General features: G+C 36.4%; 1 protein-coding gene and 1 long non-coding RNA gene across 2 annotated transcripts; one reads left to right on the top strand and one right to left on the bottom strand.

Annotated features, from left to right (window-relative positions):
• Positions 1-378: 378 nt before the first annotated feature.
• Positions 379-2,360, top strand: LOC114152545 (uncharacterized). Its single transcript, XR_003597140.1, has 2 exons — positions 379-1,091; positions 1,158-2,360. It is a non-coding gene; the product is annotated as an uncharacterized LOC114152545 (long non-coding RNA).
• Positions 2,361-3,296: 936 nt separating this feature from the next.
• Positions 3,297-25,350, bottom strand: LOC114152542 (periostin). Its single transcript, XM_028030462.1, has 23 exons — positions 25,018-25,350; positions 24,120-24,218; positions 17,087-17,151; positions 16,848-17,005; positions 15,835-15,999; positions 15,610-15,756; positions 15,367-15,508; positions 13,414-13,626; positions 12,637-12,771; positions 12,314-12,459; positions 11,778-11,914; positions 11,339-11,469; positions 11,117-11,247; positions 9,762-9,864; positions 9,600-9,667; positions 9,462-9,507; positions 9,351-9,383; positions 6,463-6,666; positions 6,300-6,338; positions 4,348-4,392; positions 4,146-4,232; positions 4,033-4,068; positions 3,297-3,904 (listed from the first exon to the last, which is right to left on the bottom strand). The coding sequence occupies exons 1-23, from the start codon at positions 25,134-25,136 to the stop codon at positions 3,849-3,851; spliced, it is 2,505 nt and encodes an 834-aa protein (XP_027886263.1). The 5' UTR covers positions 25,137-25,350; the 3' UTR covers positions 3,297-3,848.
• Positions 25,351-25,437: the final 87 nt, after the last annotated feature.

Genomic DNA, 25,437 nt, shown 5'->3' with positions numbered 1-25,437 from the left:
CATATAAACATGAGCAACTTTATCTAATGAAAATAAAATTCAGAATCTTTTTTAGATTATTTGTTGATGAGGAGCTTCACACAAACACCATCTGACTTGAAGTTCCCAAAGGGCTTCTCCAAGGCATGATATCATTCTCTCTACAGACATAGATCACATTCCCTTTTCTCTATGAACAAATACTTGCCAGAGGCACAAATGGTTTCACTCATCTGCACAATAAAGACTGTTCTATAGATTTTGTGTAGGCAGATGTTGCTGTCTGCTCAGAGTTGGAAAACAACATTGTTGAGTAATGGGAACATTTTCCCAGACAAATTTTGCTCTCAAACACACGATGGGATCCACTCTACATACTGTATGTAGTAACTTTAACTGCTCTCTCTTGGGGTGACTATATTGATAAACTTTTGGCCAATCTTCTTAAGGGAAATTCAATCCATTAAGCTTTGTGTTATCTTGGAAAAAAAAGATAGTAAAAGAAAAATATGATTTTTTTTCTTTTGCTGATTTTTATAACGTTGCACACATTTCTTTGTTTTTCATGTTTTTAACACTACTAGGACTAGTACAATATTTTCAAAGACTCGTATGCGTTAGTTATTCATAAGTAATTAGGAAATTAAAAAGTAATTAGAAATCTTTAATCAGTGGATTTAAGCAGAATTATAAATAATTGTCATTATGGTCTTTTTATGTATATATCTAGTTTATTTGCATCAAGCATGATGGGGTGTGTTTCTTGATCTCTTTTGACCAAACACATTAAATTAATCCCCCTGTCTTCGATTTACACAAGTCGTGCATTTGAGGTCATTTGGAAATCCTTTTCAGTCACAGTTCATCAATCACAAAGTAAATCTGGATGGGACTTTGCTCTTGTCTCATCAGAGACTCCCCTCAAGCTCCATAAATTTTTGATTTGCTGCTATGGTTGGCTGGTTTTAATTTAGAGTTGAAGAACAAACAGCATAGTTGTCTGGAATTGCACTTGGAGAAAAAGAATGTATGAAATCTTTGGATCAGATTCTGGGAGACGGATTGCAATGTCTCTGAGAACTGGGGAGCCACAATGCATACTGCACACTCATGTACCGTGTGGTAGTAAAAAATAAAAAAAAAACCAATACATTTCTTCGAATGGAAATTGCACTCAGTATGACCGCTTCACGCTCATCATGTACTGTATATTACATGTGTAGCTATTTATTTAGAAGTATATATGATATTGTTACAGAGACTCTCATTAAGATGGCACTTGTCACTGCTGTGAATAGTGAAATTCTTACAAAAATGCAATGGGTTGCTGGTGAGGTTTTTAAGAATAAACATGGGATTACACAGGGTGAGCAAAAACAACATATAATGGCCAGACTTCCAGGTTCCAGATTTACTTGGTAGTTTTGCTCTCTGTTCCTATAAAATAGAATAGCATAATGGCCCCTCTCTCCACTTACAGAACAATTTAAATACGTCCTTTAGATGAAACCCATGAGATTGATTTTGGCATAAGTTTGTTTTGGCTAGGATGTGCGACATTTCTTCATTATGGTTACATGTTTATGGTGCGATTGGGATAGTTGCAAAGACAATTGTGTAACTAACGTGTCTCGACAATTCTGTGTAACTGGAGGTATGTCATGTATTTTGCTCCAGGATTTATGTGATTATAAATCTTTTACGCAATAAAGCTAATGTAGTAATTCTTCAGGCATATTGTTGTCTGGGTTGGAGACAGACACCACACGATAAAACATTTTCTTAAACAATTTTTAAAAATGTGCTAATAGTGGCATTACTTGACATGGGCTACATGATCAAGGTGTAGAGCACTCAAGAAATAGAAATCAAATAACTGCTAGTATTTTAATTGGTTGGAGTTCATCAGAAGGAGGGGCTTGACCAAGGCACCATTCCTGCGATAACCATAACTGCATGCATATTTCTAATTGAAGCTCACAAAATTAGGCATAGTGATTGTGATTAATTGCAGCACTAAAGTGTGATTAATCTGATAAAATGTTTAATACACAGGTAAAATGTTGATTATACTCATAGCTTCAGTTATGCACGTACTGTTTACAAAGTACAAGAAACTTCGTGGCGAGCCATAAATTATAAGTTACCAAATGATGTCATGTAAAATTCAACCAATAACATTATTAGTATTTTTCCTGAAATTTAGTTATCAGATTTGATACTTTTTTCAGTGATCATGCCCATTTTAGCAATCATTATCATTTCACCCTTAACTTATAGACACAGTGATGAAAATATGAAGTTTTCAAAATCAGCTACACAATCCATTTTGAAATATAAATTTAGTCAAAGAAGCATTTATTATGATAGAGAAATGTTCAGACTGAAGTGGCCGTGGCCTACCCCATTTAATTATGCATCAGCTAGAAGTTGATGATATAAAGCTTTTTGCTATCAAGTTCTGAAAAGTTATTCATGTTTAATATAAGCAGTTTAGGTTACTGGGCATGCCGTGGTGGCGTAGGGGATAGCGCAACCCATATTTGGAGGCCTTGAGTCCTCGACGCGGCTGTCGCGGGTTCGACTGGAGAGGGGGGAAGACATGCGGCTGTCGCATGTCTTCCCCCCTCTCCTTCCCCTTTCCTGTCAGCCTACTTTAATATAAGGGACACTAGAACCCACAAAAGACCCCTTTGGAGGGGTACAAAAAATAAAAAAAAAAGCAGTTTAGGTTACTAATCGGACTTACTACAGAAGGATCAAGTCATTAAAACATACAGTACAGACCAAAAGTTTGGACACAACTGTGTGTCCAAACTTTTGGTCTGTACTCAATACAGACCAAAAGTTTGGACACACCTTCTCATTGAATTCAATGAGAAGGTGTGTCCAAACTTTTTGGAATTCAATGAGAAGGTGTGTCCAAACTTTTTGTCTGTATTGAATACAGACCAAATGTTTGGACACACAGTCGTGTCCAAACTTTTGGTCTGTACTGTAGATGTCAAATAATTCCAAATATATTCCCAGATGACCGGCTCTGTAAACTAATTCCATTTCACAAATAACTTTTAAAACAACATTGACATCATTTAACAGCAATTATAACATTGACCCAAAAATTTAAATAAATAAATCCACAGAAAGTAAATGCTCTAACCACTGGTATTTTTTAAGCACTGGTAACTGAAACATTCTTGCAAATGACATAACTTTTGCTGGTGACATCTAACTTTTCATTAGGGGACAATATGCTCTATTGCTAAATATTTCAGGTAATATCTCAGCAATATGAAAAACAAATGAAACAAAGTCTATTTCATATGTATTTACAAATGTTTTTTTTTTCCAACAAAATTGTTAATGTTAGATCCAAACATGGTAGTAACTCATATTCTGGACAAAGAGAAAGTTTAGTTTTCCAAAACAAAAGGTTTCTTGAAAACTGAGAAAATAATATCCAATTTATTTTTCACTACCACTTGAATAACAGCATAGTGATATTAGAACACTGTTTGTCATGATGTTAGAAGCATAATTTTATACAAAAACTTATTACAAACCTCCCAAAAGTCTTCCTAAGAAATGTCTTCACAACATAAAAACTTTAAAGGATCATTTGTAAAATGTCTTATCTTTCACCCCCCATTTATTCCACTATAAAATTTTGGCTTCAAGATGTAACATTTGCATGAAAAGTATTTTAATTTCATTACAAAACTAAAACACATCATTTCTACCACACAGAGATTGGCTTAGATGATGTTAAGACAAATAAATTGCTTGATTTACTCGATTAATCTGAATTACTCCACAGTTACATCAGAACTCAACCAGGAGCACTGATCATGCATTTGTTCTGTTTTACATCACTCCTTTGGTTTGTAATGACGTTTGACCAGTCTTGCTCTTCTTTTTACTCCAGCTGTGAAAGATAAAACAGGCCTAATTATATCGGGCTTGTGATGGAGGATAAATGGGAAACAGTTAAATTAGGCTATAGAACAAAAATAATTGCAGGTTAAGGCTTTATATTTCTATCCAGGCTCTTACTTGGTGGCTTCCTGGCTGCAGAAAATCCTCCGCCCTCTGTAAAAGAAAACAACTTTTTCAGTCATGCTGATCCATTGCTAAATCTTTACAGATTTGCAGGTAAGGGAATTCACCTTGAATGATTCTGGTGATTTTCCCAGATTCTTCCTTCAGCAGAGCTGGATTATCACCGAAGCTGGTTATCTTAGAAAAATCTGGGACTGAATGTGCAAACAAACCTCTTTAAAGATGGTCACTGGACATGCATTAATATTGATTTTTGTCGAGTCTTCTTAAACTCAACCGTTTTTATGCATTAAAGTGGAGACTTCTTACCCTCAATGATCTGAGGCTCGTTCACTGTGGTGATTATGGTTTCACCTTTAAGATGAGGATGGGAGAAGGAGGTTAGGTATCATTTAACAGTTTTGAATCTCTATTGACTGAATTTGCTTCCTATTATTCCTTTAGTTCTTTCAGGCTGAAATCTGTTCACTACATTTTAGCATTTCAGTGAGGACTGAATTTAGACTTTTTCTGTTTTAGATATGCAGCTAAGTTTGGAATCTAATACTAATATTTAACCCATTTCAGGTCAGGCTTCAGCTTTCAAAGAGATGATCTTATATTTATTTTTTTGTCATACAGACAAAGTCATGAGTAAACTAGAGACTGCTAGTTGTCTAGGGGCCATGGCAATATAGCCATGGCCCAGTGACATGCGGTGAGGTGCAATGCTGGTGAGGCACTGAATTACTCATAATCAGATATACAAATGTAGACCCACCATCTGCATGTTATTGTTTACATGAGGAAATTTTGCGCATGCGGACAACGCCTGAGGGCAAAAAGACTATTCTTTTACATGCCATCCATAGCCGCGCTGCTGTAGTAGAATAATTCCGTTAACTCAATGAAACGTGGAAATTTAGATATTATAAATATCGTGCTGTGCTCCACAGCAAAGGGAAACCCTGTTGAAGTACAACTCAAAACCACATCTTTCTTGTTCTCTGCATTGGCCAGGCTACACACAGACTCGTTGCCATAGCGACTGACAACAACGCCCCTAAAAAACACTAAAATATTTTCCACACAAAGAGCAGAACATTCAGTCTGTTGCAGTAGTATGGTTTTAGGTCTAATGTTTATTTTGTGATTATTAATAAGTGATTGCTGTGGTAAGAGGAGAAAACTATAAATATACCACTGGACTTTACTGTATTTCTAGCTCGCTGTTACTGTATTTTACTCTGCAGTTGTGGAGTCACAATATCTGGGATCATGAGCGCCCCCTGCCATGAGGCAAGAAAATGGCCTGCCTCACCTCGAATCTGTTCTCTGCCGTTTATGATCGCTCCTCAGCACACGAAACACGTTACACACACAGTTGGTGACAAAAAAACACGGTACATTATGTACATAAGCTAAATTATGGAAAATCAGTTCATACATATAATGTTTTTTACCCATTTTATTGGCGACGTACAGACAGGAAGGACATGCTCTCATAGAATGGCAGTTCTAATCTAATTTTCAATCTCAGGCGAGGCTCAGCTCACTGTTGCCTCACCAGCTGCGCTTCCGAGCATTTGAATGAGAAAATGCGAAAATTCAGCGATTTTGAAGAAAAAATAATCAAAATTGGTTAAGCTAAATAAAAATAAATACTTTACAGTAGAAAACAAAGGGTGAAAATATCAATATAAATTATTTTATTATATTTTTCCATTATGACAGGTGAGGGTCTGCCTCATTTGCCTCCCCTGACCGCACGTCGCTGCCATGGCCCCATCACCATTCATCATCTTGCTCAACAGATGGTCCATGTGTTTGTGCTGATATGCTTTTTGCATTTTGCCAAGCATGGTGCTATTTCTTCTTATTATTGTCAGACATGCAGTGCCATGAAACAGTAGACACAGCTCTATGTGTCTACTGTTGTAAAGCAGTAGACACAGCTCCCCATATATATCTCCATTTTAGTATGGAGTTTTTGTCTCCATATTAAAATAAATTGCCTCCAAGTTTGAGGGTTGGTCTTTCTAAACTTTGCGGCAACACCTTCCATTGAGCTACGGCAGTCACTGTCAATGATGCTTTCACATCTCTTCTTTACAGAAATATTTTAATTTAGTCACACTTAAAAGACAATGAAAAGCCTGTCTAAGGTCACACCACAACATTTCAAAGTTTAACAAGATAGAGAATGTTTTGTTGAAAGAGCTTTAGTCTTAGATCGAGCCTTAATGCCCTCTGGAAAGGATTCATCATTTAGAGCAACCTACTTGTTTCTGTCCTCCTCCTACCAGTTCTGTCTTCTCCACCTGCATTAAGACACATCAGATCATATGTGATGATTTTGTTGCTTTTCATACTTCCTTGGTTGTTTTGGACTTACAAAACAAATAATGAATACATTTTCCAAACGCAAATTTTTTCTTAACTTACCTCCAATAACTCTTGTGACCTTGTTGGGCTGTCGGCCGATGACCCTGGTTACTGTTTTGGTGGCGTGATCCACTTCCACCTTTGAGCCAGATGGTTTTATCACTCTTGTCACCTGTTTGATGGATGGCTTCCCTTCAATGACTGTGGTAACTGTTCTAATTGAAGGTTGTTTTTCTTTGATGATCACTGTTTTTGTTTCTGGTACTAAAAAGAAACATGTTAAAAGTTATGTTCAGTAAAGTTTTTAACAAAAAAATGTAGCTTTAAAACTGTTTATATATTTTTTATTCTGCTTTTTGCAGTGGATTAAGTTGTACCTATTAAATAAAGGCATTTTGAGTCAGAAATATGGTTACTATTTTTCTACAGGTTATGATTAGTTTTGGGTAACTGTCTCACAAAATGTTAGCAATAATTGCTTTAAATTAACCAACGACCAAAGATTGTGGATCCACACAACCACCATAAAAGAAAACTCATTCCAACTGCCTATATTGGTAATCTAGTTCTTTCTGTCGTAATCCAAATCATGGGACCACAGGTAAGAGTTGGTGAGTTGGAGGTGAGAAATCAGGTGAGAGTTGAACTATGTAAGTTTAGAGCTTAACTTTTTGGCCCAGTTCTTTCATCAACACAAAAGTAGAGCAATGCCCACATTAATGCAAATGAGGCCCAAATCTGTCTATATCTCCTTAACTCTATGTTCCCCAGTCAGACACCTTCCTGTCCAAGACTACACCTAAAGGCTAAAAAGGGGCTGGCCTGGCAGGATCTACACTGGGACCAAGATGACAAAGACTGATTTGGCAATACAAAAATTGGAAAGCCTCCCTTCAGCCCACTCTACTGCAGATCCAATCATACAGACATATTAAAAGTCAGCTACTTGAATTTTAGAAACCCATTTGCATTAGTTTTATAACACGTCACACATTTCAGTATTTTCCAAAAAGCATGCATTTAATTTTCTTTTTACAAAGATCTGAAAATAACATGACAAAAAAAGGAACATCTGCCAGAAACCTAATTCAAACCTATGATTATGTTTTATCTGACAATATTTATAAGGGCCATAAAAGGAATTACAACTGCCTTCTAATATGTGGCCTGGGGCCTTTTGGTACATGTCCCACATTTAGAATCAAAGCCAGAGCAATATCTGCTCTTTGAAATTAGGTCATAAAGTGAGAAGGTAATTTATTCTTCAAACTTTGGCTGTTAACCTTTGTGCATATAATACTGTTGCAACACTCTATGTGATATTGGCAACAAAGTATTAGAATGGGTGGTGAAAGTAATTATCACCACTATTTTTTTTTCCACTTTTTGTTATGATACAACAGACCTTGGTTATTGTGGAGCCTAATTCTGAGGTAAAAGGAAAAGGATGCATGTTTTTATGAAACATTTTACATAGAACAATGGAGAATTGTCAGGATTTTGGGTCTTTTTTTCCCCCTGTGTTTATAGTTTTGATCATTTCACTGCGTCTCCCTTGGTTATTCTTTGTTTTGATTAGATCAGACCTCTTCTGTATTACTTAACATCCGTTTGTTTTAAGTTATTTTAGTTAGATTATACATATTTACTAATGTTTAATTATTTTTGGCTAGGGTTAGCTTTATTTCCTGCTCTCCTGTTAGTTTTAATCCTCATAGCTCCCCTATTCCCTTACCCTGTCTCTCCATCTCTCACTTAATCCCCCACCTTGTTTTCTAAGTAGCACCATTGTGCCAGCATTTAAACACCCCATATTTAAGCAGCTCCCCTTAATTCATTTTTCACCGAATCCTCCTTTTATCTTCATGCTACCCGGTTCCTGCTTTAGTTCCCGTTTTTTTGGTGTTCACCGAGTTTTTGTCACTTTTATTTAATTACTTCTCCCTTAAAATTCCTCAAGCTACTCGCCTTCTCTTCTGCATTTGGGTCCATCATCACCACTTCATATTATGGCAGAAGTTTTGCAAGCACATATGCAGCCTGGCTGAATCAATACTAGAGCAGCTGCAAGGCTTTTAAGATATGTCTCTAAAACATTTCCAGAAAAGACAGAACTTTTTACCCAATTGCTTTTCCAAAATAGTTCAAGGTTAGTCGGGGCAGATGTAATGCTTTGAACTACCTTGTTGCTGAAATGTAAGACTCAAATAAATTTTGACTTGTAGAGTGACTGTGAATTTATTGAAGGATTTCAACAAACCTTGCAATTATTTGACTTCAATTATGTCTGATCAGTTTTTTGAGAAGTAGAAAACATTAAATCTAATTCAGTCTAACAGGATGATGTTTGTAATATAAACACTGGAATAGTTAGTCAAAAACAGAATCATAATACTTTTTAGCATGATAAAGTATGTTGGCAAAAAGAATTGCAATTCAGCTGAATACAGTAGGGAGCAGGAGTTAAGGTCTTATTACGTCAGTTGCATTCTTTTTCCTCTGCATCATCAACTGTCAAATTCTTCAAATGCAAACCTTTGGAGTTTAAGACATCTGAGTTTGAATTAAAGCCCAATTACTTATGAATTTTTTTTTCTGACTCGTAATGATTTTAAAGCTCTATGCAATTTGTATTGGCTCAGTTTAAATGAGAAAGCAAGTTCCACATGGCCATTATAGTCTCTGACTTTAAACCCTTACTACCTTATTTGTAATTACTTAGAAATACTAACAGACCCAAGTAGACTTAAATGATAATCAGAGTGGAGAGAAAAAAAAAGTAGAAGGGACAGACAATAGTTCTAATGTGCTGGTGAGCTTCATCTTGCTTCATAATGGATTTCTAAGGTAGTTATTGCTCATTAAACAACATTTATACCAATAGAGCCTCTGTCAGGGACTCCACAACAAAGCTGGTCTATATCTTTTAACAGTGGTGTTAGTCTTACCTCCAATGTAATGAGTAGTTGTGACGATCCTTTCTGTAAAGTAGTAAAATCAGTTTTGGCTTCGATTTTTACTCATCTTACAGCAATAAAGGAAAAAGAAGGAACACCTACTAATAAAGGTGAGTGGGATCTCAGCATAAGTAAATCCAGAAACAAACTAAAGAACAAAAAGCACAAACAGATAGATGATATACTAAACAGACTCTTTTAATCATGATTGTTGTTTTTCTTTTTTTTGGGTTACAATACCTTTATTTCAATATACTTAATCAGCTTTTGCAGCACCAACAGGAGGTCCTGATGGCCCACAGGAAGGTCTATACATGACATGCAACATATCTTCTTGATTATGCAATATGTATATTATGCCACTCAAACACACATGATGGGGAGTTGCATGCCATTTCTTACCTGTTGGGTAGAGAACATTTTTCACCACATGGACCACGCCATTTGTAGCCATCAGATCACTCTGGGGAATCTCCACTGAGTTGACACGGATAGAATTATTTTCCTTTGGGGGAAAGAGGAAAAAAAAAAATCAAACCTTTCGAAGAAGTCTCTTTTTTATAATTTTGAAAGATAAATGTATTCCAAAGACAAACTATTGTAACACTTCATTGTAGCTGACTCCAAAAATAAACAAGCTGTAGCAGGTAGAGGCTCCGTGGGAGGTAGACATGAGGAGTGAAGGTAAAGAATTCGCATTGATGTTTAAGATAAGATATCATGCTTTATTACTCCTGGCTGTTCTCCACAGCATATTGTTTAGCCTTGAAGCACTTTCATATAGGCTTCTCTGATGTGAGTTTAAAATGAGAAAGTTGGAAAAAAGTTGAGTCCAAAACTCAAATCCTCAGAATGTGTGGCCATAAAATTTTATTACACAATAATAAAAGCATGTTTATGATGAAACAGTAAAGGTAGTTAAAGGTAAAACAAAGGCTGAGTGTTTTAAAAAGAACTTTAAAACAAAGTTCTTCTGAACCTTTGTTTTATCTTGAACACCTGCAACATATTTCATTCAACAGACGTTCTGCATGCAATTTACCTGAAGTTGGAAGTAAGTTTAGATTCTTTTTGGTGACGTTTGTATTGTATATGTGCGGCTAAATCCATTTGAAAGCAGATTTTGAACTTGTTTTAGGATTTTACATATACAGTTTTTAAGTTCTGAAAATATGTGGTCAAGTATAGAAAACAAAATGGCTGCTAAGAATCAGATCAATAGGAAAAAAAAAAGATTTTTCCCTCCAGATCAGAACTCAGTCTCTGATGCCATTGGAGGAGATAAAACATCTTGCTGTGGAACCAGAGAATGGTAGATTGAGTAGGATGTTATCTGGAGAAATGTGTCTTCTGCTTCAGTTTGTTGTGATGAAAAAAAAAACTGAGCCCAAAAAAGCAAGCTGTAAATTTACTTATCTGTCTCAGTTCAGACACTTGCCTGTAGTCACTCGAGATAACCTATAGATCATGAATAAAAGAACAAGATTCCTGCTACAAGAAGCTGAAATTAGCTTTTTATATAAGGTGGCTGTGTTTGGTCAGGAGCTTCATCTGCTATTCGAAAGGAGTCAACTTTGGTAATTTGGGCATCTAATTAGGATGCCTTCTTGTGGAGACTTTTGGGCGTGTTCCAAAAAAGCAAAAACAAACAGAATGATCTTGGTTTCAAAATGACCACTTAATTGATGACAGATGGATGTAGTCAGTCAATTTCTGCTTTTGTGTTGAGGATGTAGAAGAAATGGAAAAGCTCTTACAGATTTAAGTTGGAGGGGTTTGCCTTGCAGACTTTTCAGCAGATTAGTCACTTTAGCTTCAAGTCCTCCACTGATGATGATGCCCTCACTGAAGTGGTAGAGAAGAATGTTTCTCAAAGCATTTACATTACCTGCCAATAACAACACAGGCGATCTTGATTTGGTTACTCAAATTCATACTTGAGCTACTATAATTGTGGTGGGGTTTTGATGGATACTAACTTTTAAGCAAATCTAAGTCATCTGCACCAAGGGCTTCAAATGCCTTGTCAACTGGAGCAAAGACTGTGTAGGAGCCATTCTGCCTCAGCAAATCTCCCAGACCAGCTGTTTCCATTAGTGACAAGAAAATCCTGCCAATACCATTATTTGTCAGTAAGAGAGAAGAAAGAAACAAAAAAACATTTAAAAATGTTAAAAAAAAACCAAACACAGGAATTAAGGATCATGAACATTCAACAGAAATTATGTTACCATTTTAAAATATACAATCAGTCAAGGCAAATGAAGAACATGTTAGCTGCTAAGAGCCTGCAAGTAGAAGCACCATATAAGGATATTTTAATCTGACACACAATAGAAAATGTAGGAACATTTTCTTATGGGTTTGGTATGGTGCATTTTAAATGTAAAATAAATATATGAAAAAAAATGTTCTCACTTAAAATTTCCATCAGCATCCAGGAGTTCAAAGGTCGTTTTGTCGGCTGGTTTGATCAATGACGTCATCACGTGAAGGGCCCCATTCATTCCCTCTTTACTACCTCGCACCATGCATGCACTTTCTATGCACACAGCCTTTGAAAAGAGAAAAGAAAGTTCAATCACACATCTAGCATTCACTGTTTGAATCTGGAAACAATTTCTTGAAAGGGGAGTTAGTTCTGTCACACAATCCTCTTTGATCACAATCAATCAAACTAAACAATACAATGTTTCTGTGAAGAAATGAATCCCATATGATTGTAGTTTCCAAAGCGAGCAAACAGAAACGTATTTAACTAGTTAGCAGCTTTAGATTACAGCCGATATACAACCACAATATCGACAAACAGTTTATCCGTTGACTTCAGATTTCAAAGATGGAAGCTACTGTTTGCCATTGGTTTTCACTTCAAATATACGAGTATTTATCTATAATTATATTTTGACACTTTATTCTCAGTCCTCACAAACAGACACAGATATAGCTCTCACAGTGCGATAGATGAAGACTCTGAGCAGTTTGCCAGAAAGTGTTTCCAGCAGCTGTCCATTGAACATCGTACTCAGTGAGATTTTTAACTTCAACATGTGGTTTTCCAGAATGAGTTTCAGATACTCATCATCTGCCATCACTTCGTCTGAAAAGCACACATTAAGGTTAGTTTTAAAATAAAGCTAGACAAAGCAAATATTGCAGAAGATCGCTTCCACTTTCTTTTCTGTATGTAAGATGTTAATGACATGAAATGTAAATCTATTACATAGAATAGCTTGTTTATAGGCTATGTTTTTCAAAATAACTTATTTCAACTGACCTGTGAAGACGGCATTTAGGGGAGCAAGGAGTGTGTACTGTGTGTCCGAAGTCAGGGAAGAAGTTAAACCCATTTCAGACACCAAGTCGCTGAAAATGCTCTGGGATTTTCCAACCAGTTTCCTCACTTCCTTGGCTAATCAAGGGCATACAAACATGGAAAACTCAAACACATACTTGCAAAAGTATTAAAACCCCTTGACTTTCTTTACATCAAAACAATTTTAATTTGACATTTCACTCGCTAAATGGATAAAAAGCAAGATTCCCAAGTTTGCAACAAGCCAGTTGTGGTACTCTTCACAGTTATGTGAAAAAAACAAAACAAAAAACATATGGAGGAAGATGCTCTGGTCAAATGACTACGTAATTTTTTTAATTATTTTAAATCTGGATACATAACAGCTCCTTGAGTACACTGTTCATTGTTCAGTGTTCAATCATTATCATCATTATGGTGATTACTATGACCATGATGGTAGCAATCATCATTATGATGATTGCCACATAATGTTGAGATTCTTCTCTTTGGCAAGGACAGAGAAGCAAAATGGAGGTTAGAATCAGTTGGGACAACCCTGCAGTCAAATGTATGATGCACCGGTTCAGAATATTTTTCTTGTACTTCAGAGTTATGCACTACCTTTCGTTAGTGTATCATATAAAATCCCAGCTTGTGGTTGTAACGTGATAAAATAACAACAAATTCAAGGGGTCTTTTTGTAAGTCACTTTTGTGTTGTTAAATAACATCAGATAGTTATGGAGAAATCACTTACCTGAATCAGGGATGAGCACCTCGTCTATGAGGTGAATTACTCCATTAGAGGCTACGATATCCTTCTTCAGCACCATTTTGATGCCGTTTACAGTCAGACTGTCACCATCACAGCCAATCTCTATGGTGCTGCCCTCTTCAGTCTCATACACTGATCCTGCCATGATTGCTTCTGCACACTGGACACTGTTCAGCATGTGGTAGGTCACCAGGGCTGAAATATAGAAGGTGCTGATCAGGTTATATTAGGACAATTAAATAAAGTTATGATCAAAATTTTCCAGATATCAATTCAATCAAACATCTGTGAGCTGTACCCACAGCCCACCCTCAGAGGTCAAGTAGAGTCCATGCCTTCACTGATCAAGGCTGGCTTGGCAGCAAAAAAGTAGAAAAATAGATTGAGTAAGCCTGAAGGTAGTAAGGCTGATGGACATCATATAATGCCTGTGGTGCATTTGATATTTTGGCTGTTGCTTCTTTTGCCTTTGTGTTGAGTAATGATTAGGTCAAATCAACATGTTTTTATGCTCCTCAATCCAATCCTGAACCATTTTGTGACAGGTCACATCTCCTTTGCCAACAGAAGTCACCGCCTAGAAAACAGTGTTTTAGTGTTTTGTCTCTGATGGATTGCGTTCTTCTACTCTAGTAGCATGTGTTCCCTATCTGTGGAATACACACACACACGACCAACCATTAACATGCTACAAAATAAGACATGATTTATCACAAGCAGGGCCACTCTTACATTTCTCCATAGGCTACTTCTGATTTTCACTTCAATGTTTTTGGTGCTTTAAGACATCTCTCAGGTGTAATTCTTTCACCACCAGGATGTGGAATCGAATATCTTCTCACTTGAATATGCTGCTCATAAAAAAACTTCATGCTTACTAATGTGTATTGTGGTTAGATAATACATGTGGTATTTTGTCTGATATTGCGCTAGAACTTGATTTTAACTAAATAATGAGGTGTAGCTGTTGATAATGTGACATCTGCAATGCTCGAATGTTAATTCATTCAAGTAAAAAAAAAAAAAAGAGCACTCTTCTCAGAAATATGTCTTAACGATTTTGCAGAAAATACTTTTTGGAGATTTGGCTTGTTTACTGAGGTTTGAAGGCAGCTAGTACACACTCCCTCTTATCTTTTGAGCCCAAATCAAAAGTATTAGCTAATAGTCACTGTATCAGTTTGACATTACACACTTCTTTGTGTGTACAAGTGGGTTGTGGACGATGACCTAAGCCTTGTGGTATGGAACAGAAGCTCAGTTTATGGGACGACCAGCTGTGGAACTTGATGGGAGTCATCTGGCCAGCAAGATTAACCGTGTATTGCATATTTTCTTGCCAGCACTAGCGTGTGGCTGTAAATACACACAGTGATTTTGATGATGAATGTCCTAATACTCCATGGTATTATGATTATAGTGGTTAAATTTATCACCACAAAGAGCAATATTTTTTGTAGCTTGATTCTTTGTTTTTCCAACAGTTATGCCTGAAACATGTTTTTCATAAATCTACCTAAACAAAATGTTTAGAAACTTGTATTAAAATATCCAATTCTTGTATTCATAATTATAATAGAAGTAAACTCTGTCTTTAGCATCAGGTTTGAGTCACGACGTGTAAGTAAATGAATGCATATGACTAAGCATCGTGTGCTTTAGCAAAGCAAATGATTGAATTTATAAACTTTCTTGAGATGTTTTAAGGCAAACTCCTTTGAAAAATATTAATCGAGTTAAAAAAGATGGATATTAAATGGGGTGAATGAATTGTTTTAAAAAACATTAAAATAGTGTCTTGGGCCTGTACATGCAACACATGTAGAGTGGTAATTATATAAGCAGCTGGAGCGTTGAAAGAGTCAACATTTTAAAGTCAGCTGAGATCATAATAAGACAATAAGCAATTTGATTTTTATTTTATCATGTTTGTACCTTTAATGACTGGCTCGTTTTCAAAGATACTCTCCATGAATCCTGGCGTCAGCTTATCGAAAGCCTCATTCGTTGGAGCAAACAACGTAAACTGATCAGGCTGGTCCAACTTATCCATAATACCAGCAATAAATGCTGCATTCTAGGAAACAAAAATACAAAACAAGAAATATTGTGTTAAAATGTAAATACAGAGAATACAAGACTAGATTCAACTGTTAAAGCCAATTCAAGTTTGATTACATTGAAAGAAGAGAGCTGCTCTTCACTCTCCAGGTAGTCCTTGATTGTACCAGTAACAGAGCTGATCACCCGATCTATGACATGCACCACGCCATTAGTTGCCATCTGGTTACCATGGATAATCCTGGCACAGTTCACAGTCACAACCTAAACAGAGAGATGCAATTTTCAGTCCAGTCATTACGAGTACATGTCTCTGCACCTGTGAGTGTTTCATAGACTGACCCCATTAGGATAGTGGTTGATTAAGATCCCCTGGTCATTGTACATTGAAGTGACAGTCATTCCATTCTTCATGTCTTTGGTCATCAGGCGGTGGTTTACCATGTGATAGTGAAGCGCGTTGAAAAGCTCAATATTCACATTGTCCTCTAATGCAGCTCGTGCAGTCTATGGAAGTCACAATAATGACGACAGTACGGTAAATGGCTTTGTTAATGCAAATATGTACAGTAATGTGAAAAAAGAATTCATACTCCCTAAACTGTTACACATAAACACAAAACAATGTTGTATTTCATTGTGATTTTATGAAATAGACCAAGACAAAGTATAGTGTAGAAGTGTAAAATGGTGGTGACCAGCTGATCTTGTCAGTTCAGGTTCTTTGGTGATGACAAAATGATGCCGTCATGGTTTCACAAAGCATGTGGTGCATTCAGCATGCCCTGAAAAGTTCATTTTCTGCCACACGTAAAGATGTGCACCAGTGTCAAAAAGCATACTTGTGATCTAATGTATCCAGAGCACCTTCTTCCACATGTGTGCTCCCCACATTACCTGTGGCAAACTGCAAATGATATTTTCTAATAGCTTTCTCCAAGTAATGTTTCATCCCAAAATTACCTAGTGTTGCTTGTTCTTTATGATGTTTTTTGTTCCTTAAAGTTCATTAACAAATCTCTAAAGCCTTTGCAGAACAGTTGTATTTACTGTTTATTAAGGTTTATTTACAAGTTTTGTGGTTTCAAAATGTAGCTGCTTTCCCTGAATATTACTTTTGGTGATATCAGATTAAAGTGAGCTCAATAACAAGTTGTGCCACACTTCTCAGATTTAAATTTTTCAACAATTTTACAAAAACATTTCATTTTCCACCCACTTAACAATTTTGATCTATCATATAAATCTCAATAAATTGAATATAAAAGTTTGTGGTTGAAATGTGAGAAAGTGTGAAATGTTTAAGAAATTAGAATATTTGTTACAAGACTATTTTACACCTCCACATCACTCACAGGATTCAGTTCGTCCCAAGCCTCATTGCTGGGTGCAAACACAGTGAAAGTGCCTGTGCCTTCGATTTCCTGTCTTAGCTTTGATATGTCAGAGTATCGTTGTGTGGTTGCAGCCTTTACAAGCCCCAAAGTATTATATACATTGTCAATTGGAGCCACTGTAGGATAGAAAAAATTAGAGTTAGCATTTTTTGACTAAACCACAGAGAGAAATAAGTTTAGACAACACTGGATCCTACCTGCAGGGCATCCTTTCATTCCATCCAGCTTCATGTACCCAGGGCAACACTCATATAAGATCTCCCTGGAAAAAGGGAAAAGGAAATACAAACATGAAAGTTTCTGTTCACCGTTAATCATTAAACCAGAAGCAGATGTAGAATAATAATAAAAAACCCTCATTATTACTCAAGTACTTGCAGTTGCTGTGGGTAGTACTATTTAAATCTTTTGGCAGCGAAAGAAAATAAATAAAACAGAGGGAGATCAAATATGGATGTAATGCAAGTTGAGAGAATAAAAAAAAAAAAAATCTCTCGAGTGAGCAGATTTGGCAGCTGAGCGAGAGAAAAAAGAAAACAACATCTGGAGCCATGAAACAATGACAACTGTTTGGATCATGACTGGTGAACTAAAAGAAATTGCATAGCAAAGCTACACAAAGCAGAACTTTCACTAAGTTTAATGTTTTTCAATGAGGAGAACATGGGGGACATCTTAAAAATAAGTGCAAGGAGAAACCATAAGCAAAGCACAATAAACATAATAAATATTTCAAAAAAACAAAGTGTGAAAAATTTGTAACGAATAACGCATTTGGAAACCCTAATGAATATTTATCTCAGCAGTCAGCTAATGACATCCAGTGAATGTCATACAATAAAACAAATGAACAAACATAATGAAAGTCAGCGCAACAGGGCAGTACAGATCAAAAGACATGAAAATCTGAGCAAAAAAAAAAAGACAAAAACTCTGCAGCTGCCATGTGGTGAAGAAAATAAGTCTATAAGAGTTAATATCAAAGTCAGAGAAACTTTACTGGACTTGATAGTTTTGCTCTACCACGCCACAGGAAACAGAAGACTTACATGACAAACATTTATCATGTTAACAAGGGAAGCAGACAGGTTTATTTTAAGTGAAAATCATTCTCATGACTTACTATACTAGACTATATCAATAAAAACATTTGCAATCTCATCAAACAATTGATCAGTCTAAAACGTACTGAAAGATTAAAAATGATTTCCTACCAAGGAGCTTTCAAATCACAGTTCTAATAAAATATGCAGCTATATCTCTGAATGTATAGTCAGAACATTATCTTTTAATTAAAGCTGCAGTATGTAACTTTTATGAGAACATATATCTCACATATTTATTAAAACTGTCACTATGTCATGACAAAATGTTATGAAGCAGATAATGTGTGAAAAGATCAATTTCATTCACCATTTGAAGAAATTTAACACCCCCAACCAAAAACATGACTGTCACCATTTCAACATATTTGTTGAACATATTTGTTGAAATTGTGACAGTTTCAACAAATATATATATATATATATATATATATATATATATATATATTTGTATTTTATGAAAGTTACATACTTTAGAGTTTAACTAAGATTTCGGATTTCTCTCTGGGGTTTCACGTAAGCTAAATTTTGAGTTGTGATATCTCATGATAATTTGAGAGGACACGTTAGGAGAAAGAAAAATGTGTCCATTGAAGACCTTTGGAGTTGTTACACTGCCTTAATCCAAACTACATCTCCTGATTTACATTTTTCAGCTCAGCTGACAGGGAATCACAGCTCACAAGATAAGCTGAAGATAGTGGTGCATTTAGTGGAACTAGTGGGTTCTACTAAACCCACTAGTTTAGTTTCTGGATCTGGCCCAAAACCTTCAAGTATTTACCACTTTTCATTACTTTGGAATGGATTTATAGATGTAGTAGAAAAGGAACCATTCTGGTTGAGCTGAACCAGGTCATCCCAGTTCAGTTGGAGAAAAAATATAGAAAATCATGAGGAGTAAGCGAACACCTATCATAACCTGCTTCCAACTAGTTGGGAAACAATTCTTGGAATATTCTTACTCATGTAAGAGTAAGAATATTCTTACATGTAAGAATATTCATGTAATATTCTTAGAATATTGTAATCTGAGTCATAACCTGGGATTTCCTATCTGTCTTTTTATTTTATTTTTTTAAGTCGAACACATGGGGACAGGACCAGGGAGAGAATAAAATCATCAGAATGGGAAGTGTCTGGCCCCATCACATTAAACAGGATATTGGACCAAATCATTGTTTTTGGAGTCAAAAATAAGTCTCAAATCTTTTGGGTAACATTATCATGTAACTTGTAAATGTGCAAAGCCAACCGGGAATCTTTTTGGATTGTTATCTGAGTCATAACCTGGGATTTCCAGGCTGCATGCTGGAATTACAACCTAAAACAAAATGTAGGTTTGCAGCCAACAGTTCCTTACCTAGCTTTCATCATTCATTGTAAATTTAAATGTCTTTACGGAGAGCATTCACGCTGTGTGCTGTAATTCATAGCACACAATTTCGTTCCTTTTTGATTAGCTTGCAATTTGTGCAAACAGACTGAATAATCTGTATTTTTTCACAACTGTGCTAGATCTGGGAATGATGAGAGGTTCCTGTAAACTGGACGAAAATGTATCAAGTACGCATGAACACAATTAAGAAATGTATAAGTGACTACTCATAAAATCTGTAAAAATGGGTACTTTCTCTCTTTTTCGCTAGGCCCAACATGCAATGGAATGTTCACACATTTGTGGAAGATCTGAAATCTGATTCATGTGTTAATACATTGCTTATAGATGGAACTCTTAATCCAACTATGTACACACTGGATGACAGTGCTTCTCCACTGCTGTCTTTGCTGCCATTGTTGGCAGCAGGTAAACAGCATTGCTGCAACAAATGAAATATTGCTAAAAGTTCACAGGCATGATACAATTCCACCATTAACAGATAGTTTTAATTTTTCTAGTCTATTTAGAAATATGATTTTACTCTAACATAATTCAAGAGTGTGGTTCACTGGTTCATTTTTTTTAAAGATACAGCATAAAAAGTTCAGTAAGTTAAGCCTAAGGGGTTTTGATACCTGCTGAGGTTGATGTGTCTCTGCATTAGTCAGTCTTCAAAGTGTACTGTTCTCCCAGTACAAACAAACTGTTTATAGGTTCAGAGGTAGAGATATGATCAAATTTAAATTGAAAGTGGCAGAAATAAAACCAGAACACTAGAACCCAAGCTATTACACAGGCTTACTATGTAGAATCTTGTATTTAAATGTCTCTTCAATAACATGAAATGACACTGAAATGTAACAGAAATATTATGGCTCAAGATGCAGAGTTTGACTGATGCTTAAACGTTAAAAAAAATAAATAAATAAAAAATTATAGCATGATGTAGAGCTCAAAAAAGACGTCTATTTTACATAATACCCTCTCCAATCCCCATTCTTAAGGTTTTCCGTGTTTTTTCGCTCTATTGAAGGAAAGATAAGCTCTTATTTCAGAGTTTCTGTTGTGACTGGTCCACTTGGTTATGGACCAGTTAAGACAAGTAAAGATTTCCTTAGCAACTTGAAACTAAAAGAAACTGGGAGAAAATGCATGAGCTTTTCCCAAAGACTGGAATAGTTTTAGGGAACTCAGGTTGCACATTACTGCAGGGAAGTGATAAAAAAAAATGGGTGTCCTGACTGCTGGATAAACTATTGAATATTGAATTTCGGGTTGACAAGTTTCAACATCTCCTCTGAGACACAAATAAAGAAAGAAAATGTTAGGCAATGGGAAAGCTGATCTACAACACTGATCCACAGATGGAGTATTCTTGAAATAGGTTAGGTTAAAAATTTGCTCAGATATATTAACAGATGGAGGGCTAATTCCAAATATTGTTTTAACACAGAACTGACTAATGCTGCACTTCATGATGCATTATTCCTTAGCATACACTAGTAAGAAACATCTTTGGTCTCACAATTTCAAATGGTTGAGTCAGGCAAACTTTAATCACCTTTAATCTGCTGCCCTTTGTTGTGGAAATTGCCAAAAATGTTCATATTATTTTATATTAGAATTTTGAATACATAAATACTGGTTGTGCAATTGTTGGCAGTCAGAGGTGGTATGAAGTCACTCCTTCTTGGCTTCTACTCTGACAGGATAATATGTGCAGTAAAGACCAGAGACAGAACAAGGCAGTTCGCTGAAAGCAATCATCAGAACAATGTGGCCTCCAGATGAGCATACATACCTAAATAATTTTATCTAATGAAAATTGTTGCAGTTCTTCTCTGTTATGCAATCAACCAAGCATATGCATGACAAACTGTCTGTCTTATATCTTCATTTATATCTTATATCTCCAACCTGTTTACTATCCGTACAGCTTACAAAAAGGCCTCATTCAGTGCTTCTTCAACATTTAGGTTGTACCTTAAAATACATAGAGAAGTGATTTAAACTCCTTTTCTTGAAGTTCAGGCCTATGTTGTTATTTCTTTACATAATCATTGGACTTTACAAGTTTCCAGTTGAAAATACAACAGGAATCACCCCTAAATATGGAATTCTGACTAAGAAAGCCAGGAGTGGAGGAGCAGTCCCGAGTTCAGAATCCGATATGATGGATACCAAGAAAAGTTGCAGAAATTAGCAATTTATTAACAGGTTTGAACAATTACATTCCTTTTAAACCAGACTGCAACATGTCTGTTAATGAACCAGTTCCATTAGGGTCTGAACGCATAAAATGTGGAGTAATATGCTCTTACTGGCTTTTATCACTAGTTGCCATCACAACAAACAGAAAAGTCCTCATTTTCTGACATGCAACCGGAACACATTCACGCCAGGTGTGACTTTATACCAAGATCCAAGATGAAATATGCAAGCCAAATGACAAGAGGAACACATGCTACGTCCCTTTGGGGAGTAAAAGTTCAAAAGCAGCGGGGTTCCTGTTGTGTAAGAAAGAGCTGGAGTCATCAAATCCAGGCCTCGAGGACCGGTTGTTGCAACTTTTAAATGTGTCTCTCCTTCAACAGCTGAGTCAAATAATCAAGTCATTAGCAGAACTCTGGAGAACTTGACTGCATACTGAGAGGCAATTCAGCCGTTTAATTCCCTGGCGCTCAAGGTCTGGACTGACAGAGCCTTTCCTTCTGTCATCCTACACACTCCCAAAGCACACTAGTCTCTATTTTGTTCTTTTCACTCTTCACTTGTGTGCAGAATAATTCAGTTAAGGTCTGATCAGTTTAAGCATTTAAGATTTAAAAGTAGAAATGTTTAAGTATATATTCAGTCAATGACAGATGACATGTTTGGAGTGGTTGTTTTTTTCCCCATGTTCTGCTCCAGCTGTCGATGTCCTGGGCAGAAGGACCTCGTGGCCAAATCAAAAACCACTTCTAGTTGAAAAGTTCATCACAACATCAGAATGGCATACATTAAATCTAAATGACTGATTTGCAGATTAAAAAAAAAAATCTGATAGATCTGATAGATTAACCAGGTCTGAGGACACTAGAACTGTAAGTTCCACTGTATCTTATCAAAATGTCTTTGTTGGAATTTGTCTTGCAGTAAATTGCAGTAAATTTGTCTTGCAGTAAATTCGCTGAACCATGACTGCAAGACACTAATAATTCTTGGAAAATTGAGTAGCAATGCTTTCTGATAACATATTTGAGAAATGTGTAAGTATATTACATCAAAAGTTGCAACTGTAAACCTGCTAATCCATCCATCCTTTTTCTAACACCATTGTCCCTGGTGGGGTTGGGAGGGCTGCTGGTGCCTATCTCATCTGCAGAGACAGTCCCAGCTTTCTCCAAACTACCCCACCCCAAAGGTGGGGGTAAAGGTGAAGGGGTGAGGTGCATTTCCTGTATGTCCAGGAATGGAAATGGGTGTCTGGGATTAACTCCAGCTAACGTTCTGGGCGATAGGCAGGGTACACCCTGGACAGGTCGCCAGTCTGTCGCAGGGCAACACAGAGACAGACAATACACAACCATGCACACACACACACTGTCATATTTTTGGACTGTGGGAGGAAGCCGGAGAAAACCCACGCATGCAAAGGGAGAACATGCAAATTCCATACAGAAAGACCTCGGGCCTTCTTGCTGCAAGGCAACAGCTCTACCAACTGCGCCACTGTGCAGCCCCCTGCTAATCCCTGCTAGTACATTCACATTAATGAGATCAACATTTCTAAGAAGCTAAGGATGCTATTTTTCATGACTGTGTGGTTTTATTCTAATATTTCACATTTGACCTTACTCTTCAGTCTCTTTTTCTTTTTTATTATTATTGCTATTTTTATGTACGGTATATGAATATCTTGTATTTCAGGTGCTGATACAGAGAAATTTCCATGAAGAGAGACAAGAAAGGATATTCTATTCTAATTTTTGCAATGTCCTCAGGTGTCTAATATGCTGTTTTCTTTGTATTAATGAGTTTGATTGGATGTTAAGGATAGTCTTAAAGACTGCACTACATTTTTCTCACTCTTTGCTTGACAAAGTATGAAGCTCCAGCTGGGCCTTACACTCCATTGAATGTTTCCTAACATCACACTCATTCAGTGAGGCGTTTCCCAAGAAAAATATATTGTTGCTGTAAACTCATCATGACATTCCTCCAGATTTTGGCTTGAAAATATCTTCCTTAAATCATAATTAGTTAAAATAAGAACAGACAACATTACCATGAACACACAAAAAAGCTCAACACGCTTACAAAGACTAAAATCTCATTAAACCAGATTTTCTGATTCTCCAGAATTTTATCCACAGCCAGGTAATGTTGGATAAGTTCAACATAGAAAATTAACGCATTACAAGTCCAAACTAGAGATGAAGGGGTGTGAAAGAAGACAAAGAGTGCAGTTGTTTTACAGTATGTAAAATTCTGCCTCTTTTTCTAGGGAGAAAAGTGGCTGGATTGGTTGACCACAGAGGCAGAACTTTAGAGAACTCAAACTCAGCTGACCTCATTCACTTGAAAGTCCTGGGGATGATTTATTTTCATGCAAAGAAATATTCACAGCTAATATTCATTCTGATCTGACAGTTTTCTCTATTCAGTGGATTCGGTAAAGCAGGGAACAGTTTGCACTTTAGATGACTGTTCAATACTAAGACGCAAAGCATATTTGAACAAATCAGCAATGTAGGGAGGACTTACGCCTTCTTGCCACAGATGGATTTTTTGTACCAGTTTCTACACGTGCTGAAGTACTTTTTCTTGGTTCCCTCCACTTGCTGCAGTGCACACACATTGGGCCTGTCAAAGAAAGGATTTTATGGGGAGGAAGGGTAAGAAAACAAAGAAACCAAAGTGAAAATCAAGGGGAGGAGTAATAGTGTCATATGTAGGTGGGAACATGGTAGATTAGTTTCACAAGACACACAAATGAGCAAAAATGGTAGCAGATTTGCCAGTGAGCTGTGAAAAGTTTCTTTAACTTCTAAGAGAAATAATCTTTTTCTCAGTAATTTTCTGAGCAAGAATTTTTTTCTTGCTCAAAAAACATGGTAAAAATATTAAGGTTCTTAGCAGTAAAATAAACTTAAATCACGGACAAGATTTCTATACCAATATTCTTAGTTTCATTTTAATGACAATAAATGTCACTTTGTATCAATCACTGTAATTGTGGAAGACAATCAACAAACAAAAAAAGACAGCAAATATTAATCACACATATTTTAGCAAGTTCACATTTGTGTCTGCTAGTGAAGGAAATGTCCACTTGTTCAACTTTGTGCTTGTTTAGAATTTTTTTTAAATTTTTTTTAGCAATTATGTCTTTTGAAAATAATGGGACATTCATTCTCAAATTTAAATTAAACAGAGTGCTGAAATGCTGAATGAAACTACAACACTAACTTAAGCACAAAATTAACTTATCTTAAGTATAACTCTTAGCCGTTTGTGAAAGCCATTTCCTTCCACAAACACACATATTTACTAATTTGTCACCGATACAGCTAATGTTTGATCACTCTGTTTAGCAGTAAAGACTATCTATGTACAAATAATTTTCCTGATCTATCCTTCCATTTATTTCCTCTCTTCTTACCCTTCTTTCCTCGCCCGTATGCGACTGTGGGTGACTATTTTGTCATAAGCTGAGGAATCCACACTTCCTAGAAAGAAGAGCACCACCACCACTAAGGTCACCACTGGTAGCTGATCCATCTTGAGGAGTTATCAGTCCTCTGCGCCTCAAGGTCACCAAAACACTCTCCTTTTTGTCCTTTGAATACACACTCTTGCAACCCTTTCTAAAAAACCCACCCACAAGATATGGGACCACATAAGTGAGAGGGGAAGCTTTTATACCAACATCCTGACTCTCCAACACACCCACTCTCTATTTACTCTGCTACTGTCTTTTCCATACCATGACGTCCTTCTCTCAACCACACACACATCCTTCCTCTCAGTCCAAACCCTTCCTCCAGCCCAGACTTCAGCACAAGTTCATTGTCTCCTCCTT

Source organism: Xiphophorus couchianus, chromosome 11 (assembly GCF_001444195.1).
Source record: "Xiphophorus couchianus chromosome 11, X_couchianus-1.0, whole genome shotgun sequence".
Taxonomy (NCBI): Eukaryota; Metazoa; Chordata; class Actinopteri; order Cyprinodontiformes; family Poeciliidae; genus Xiphophorus; species Xiphophorus couchianus.
The sequence above is the reverse complement of the archived record's forward strand: the minus strand, read 5'-3'. Positions and strand labels throughout refer to the sequence as shown.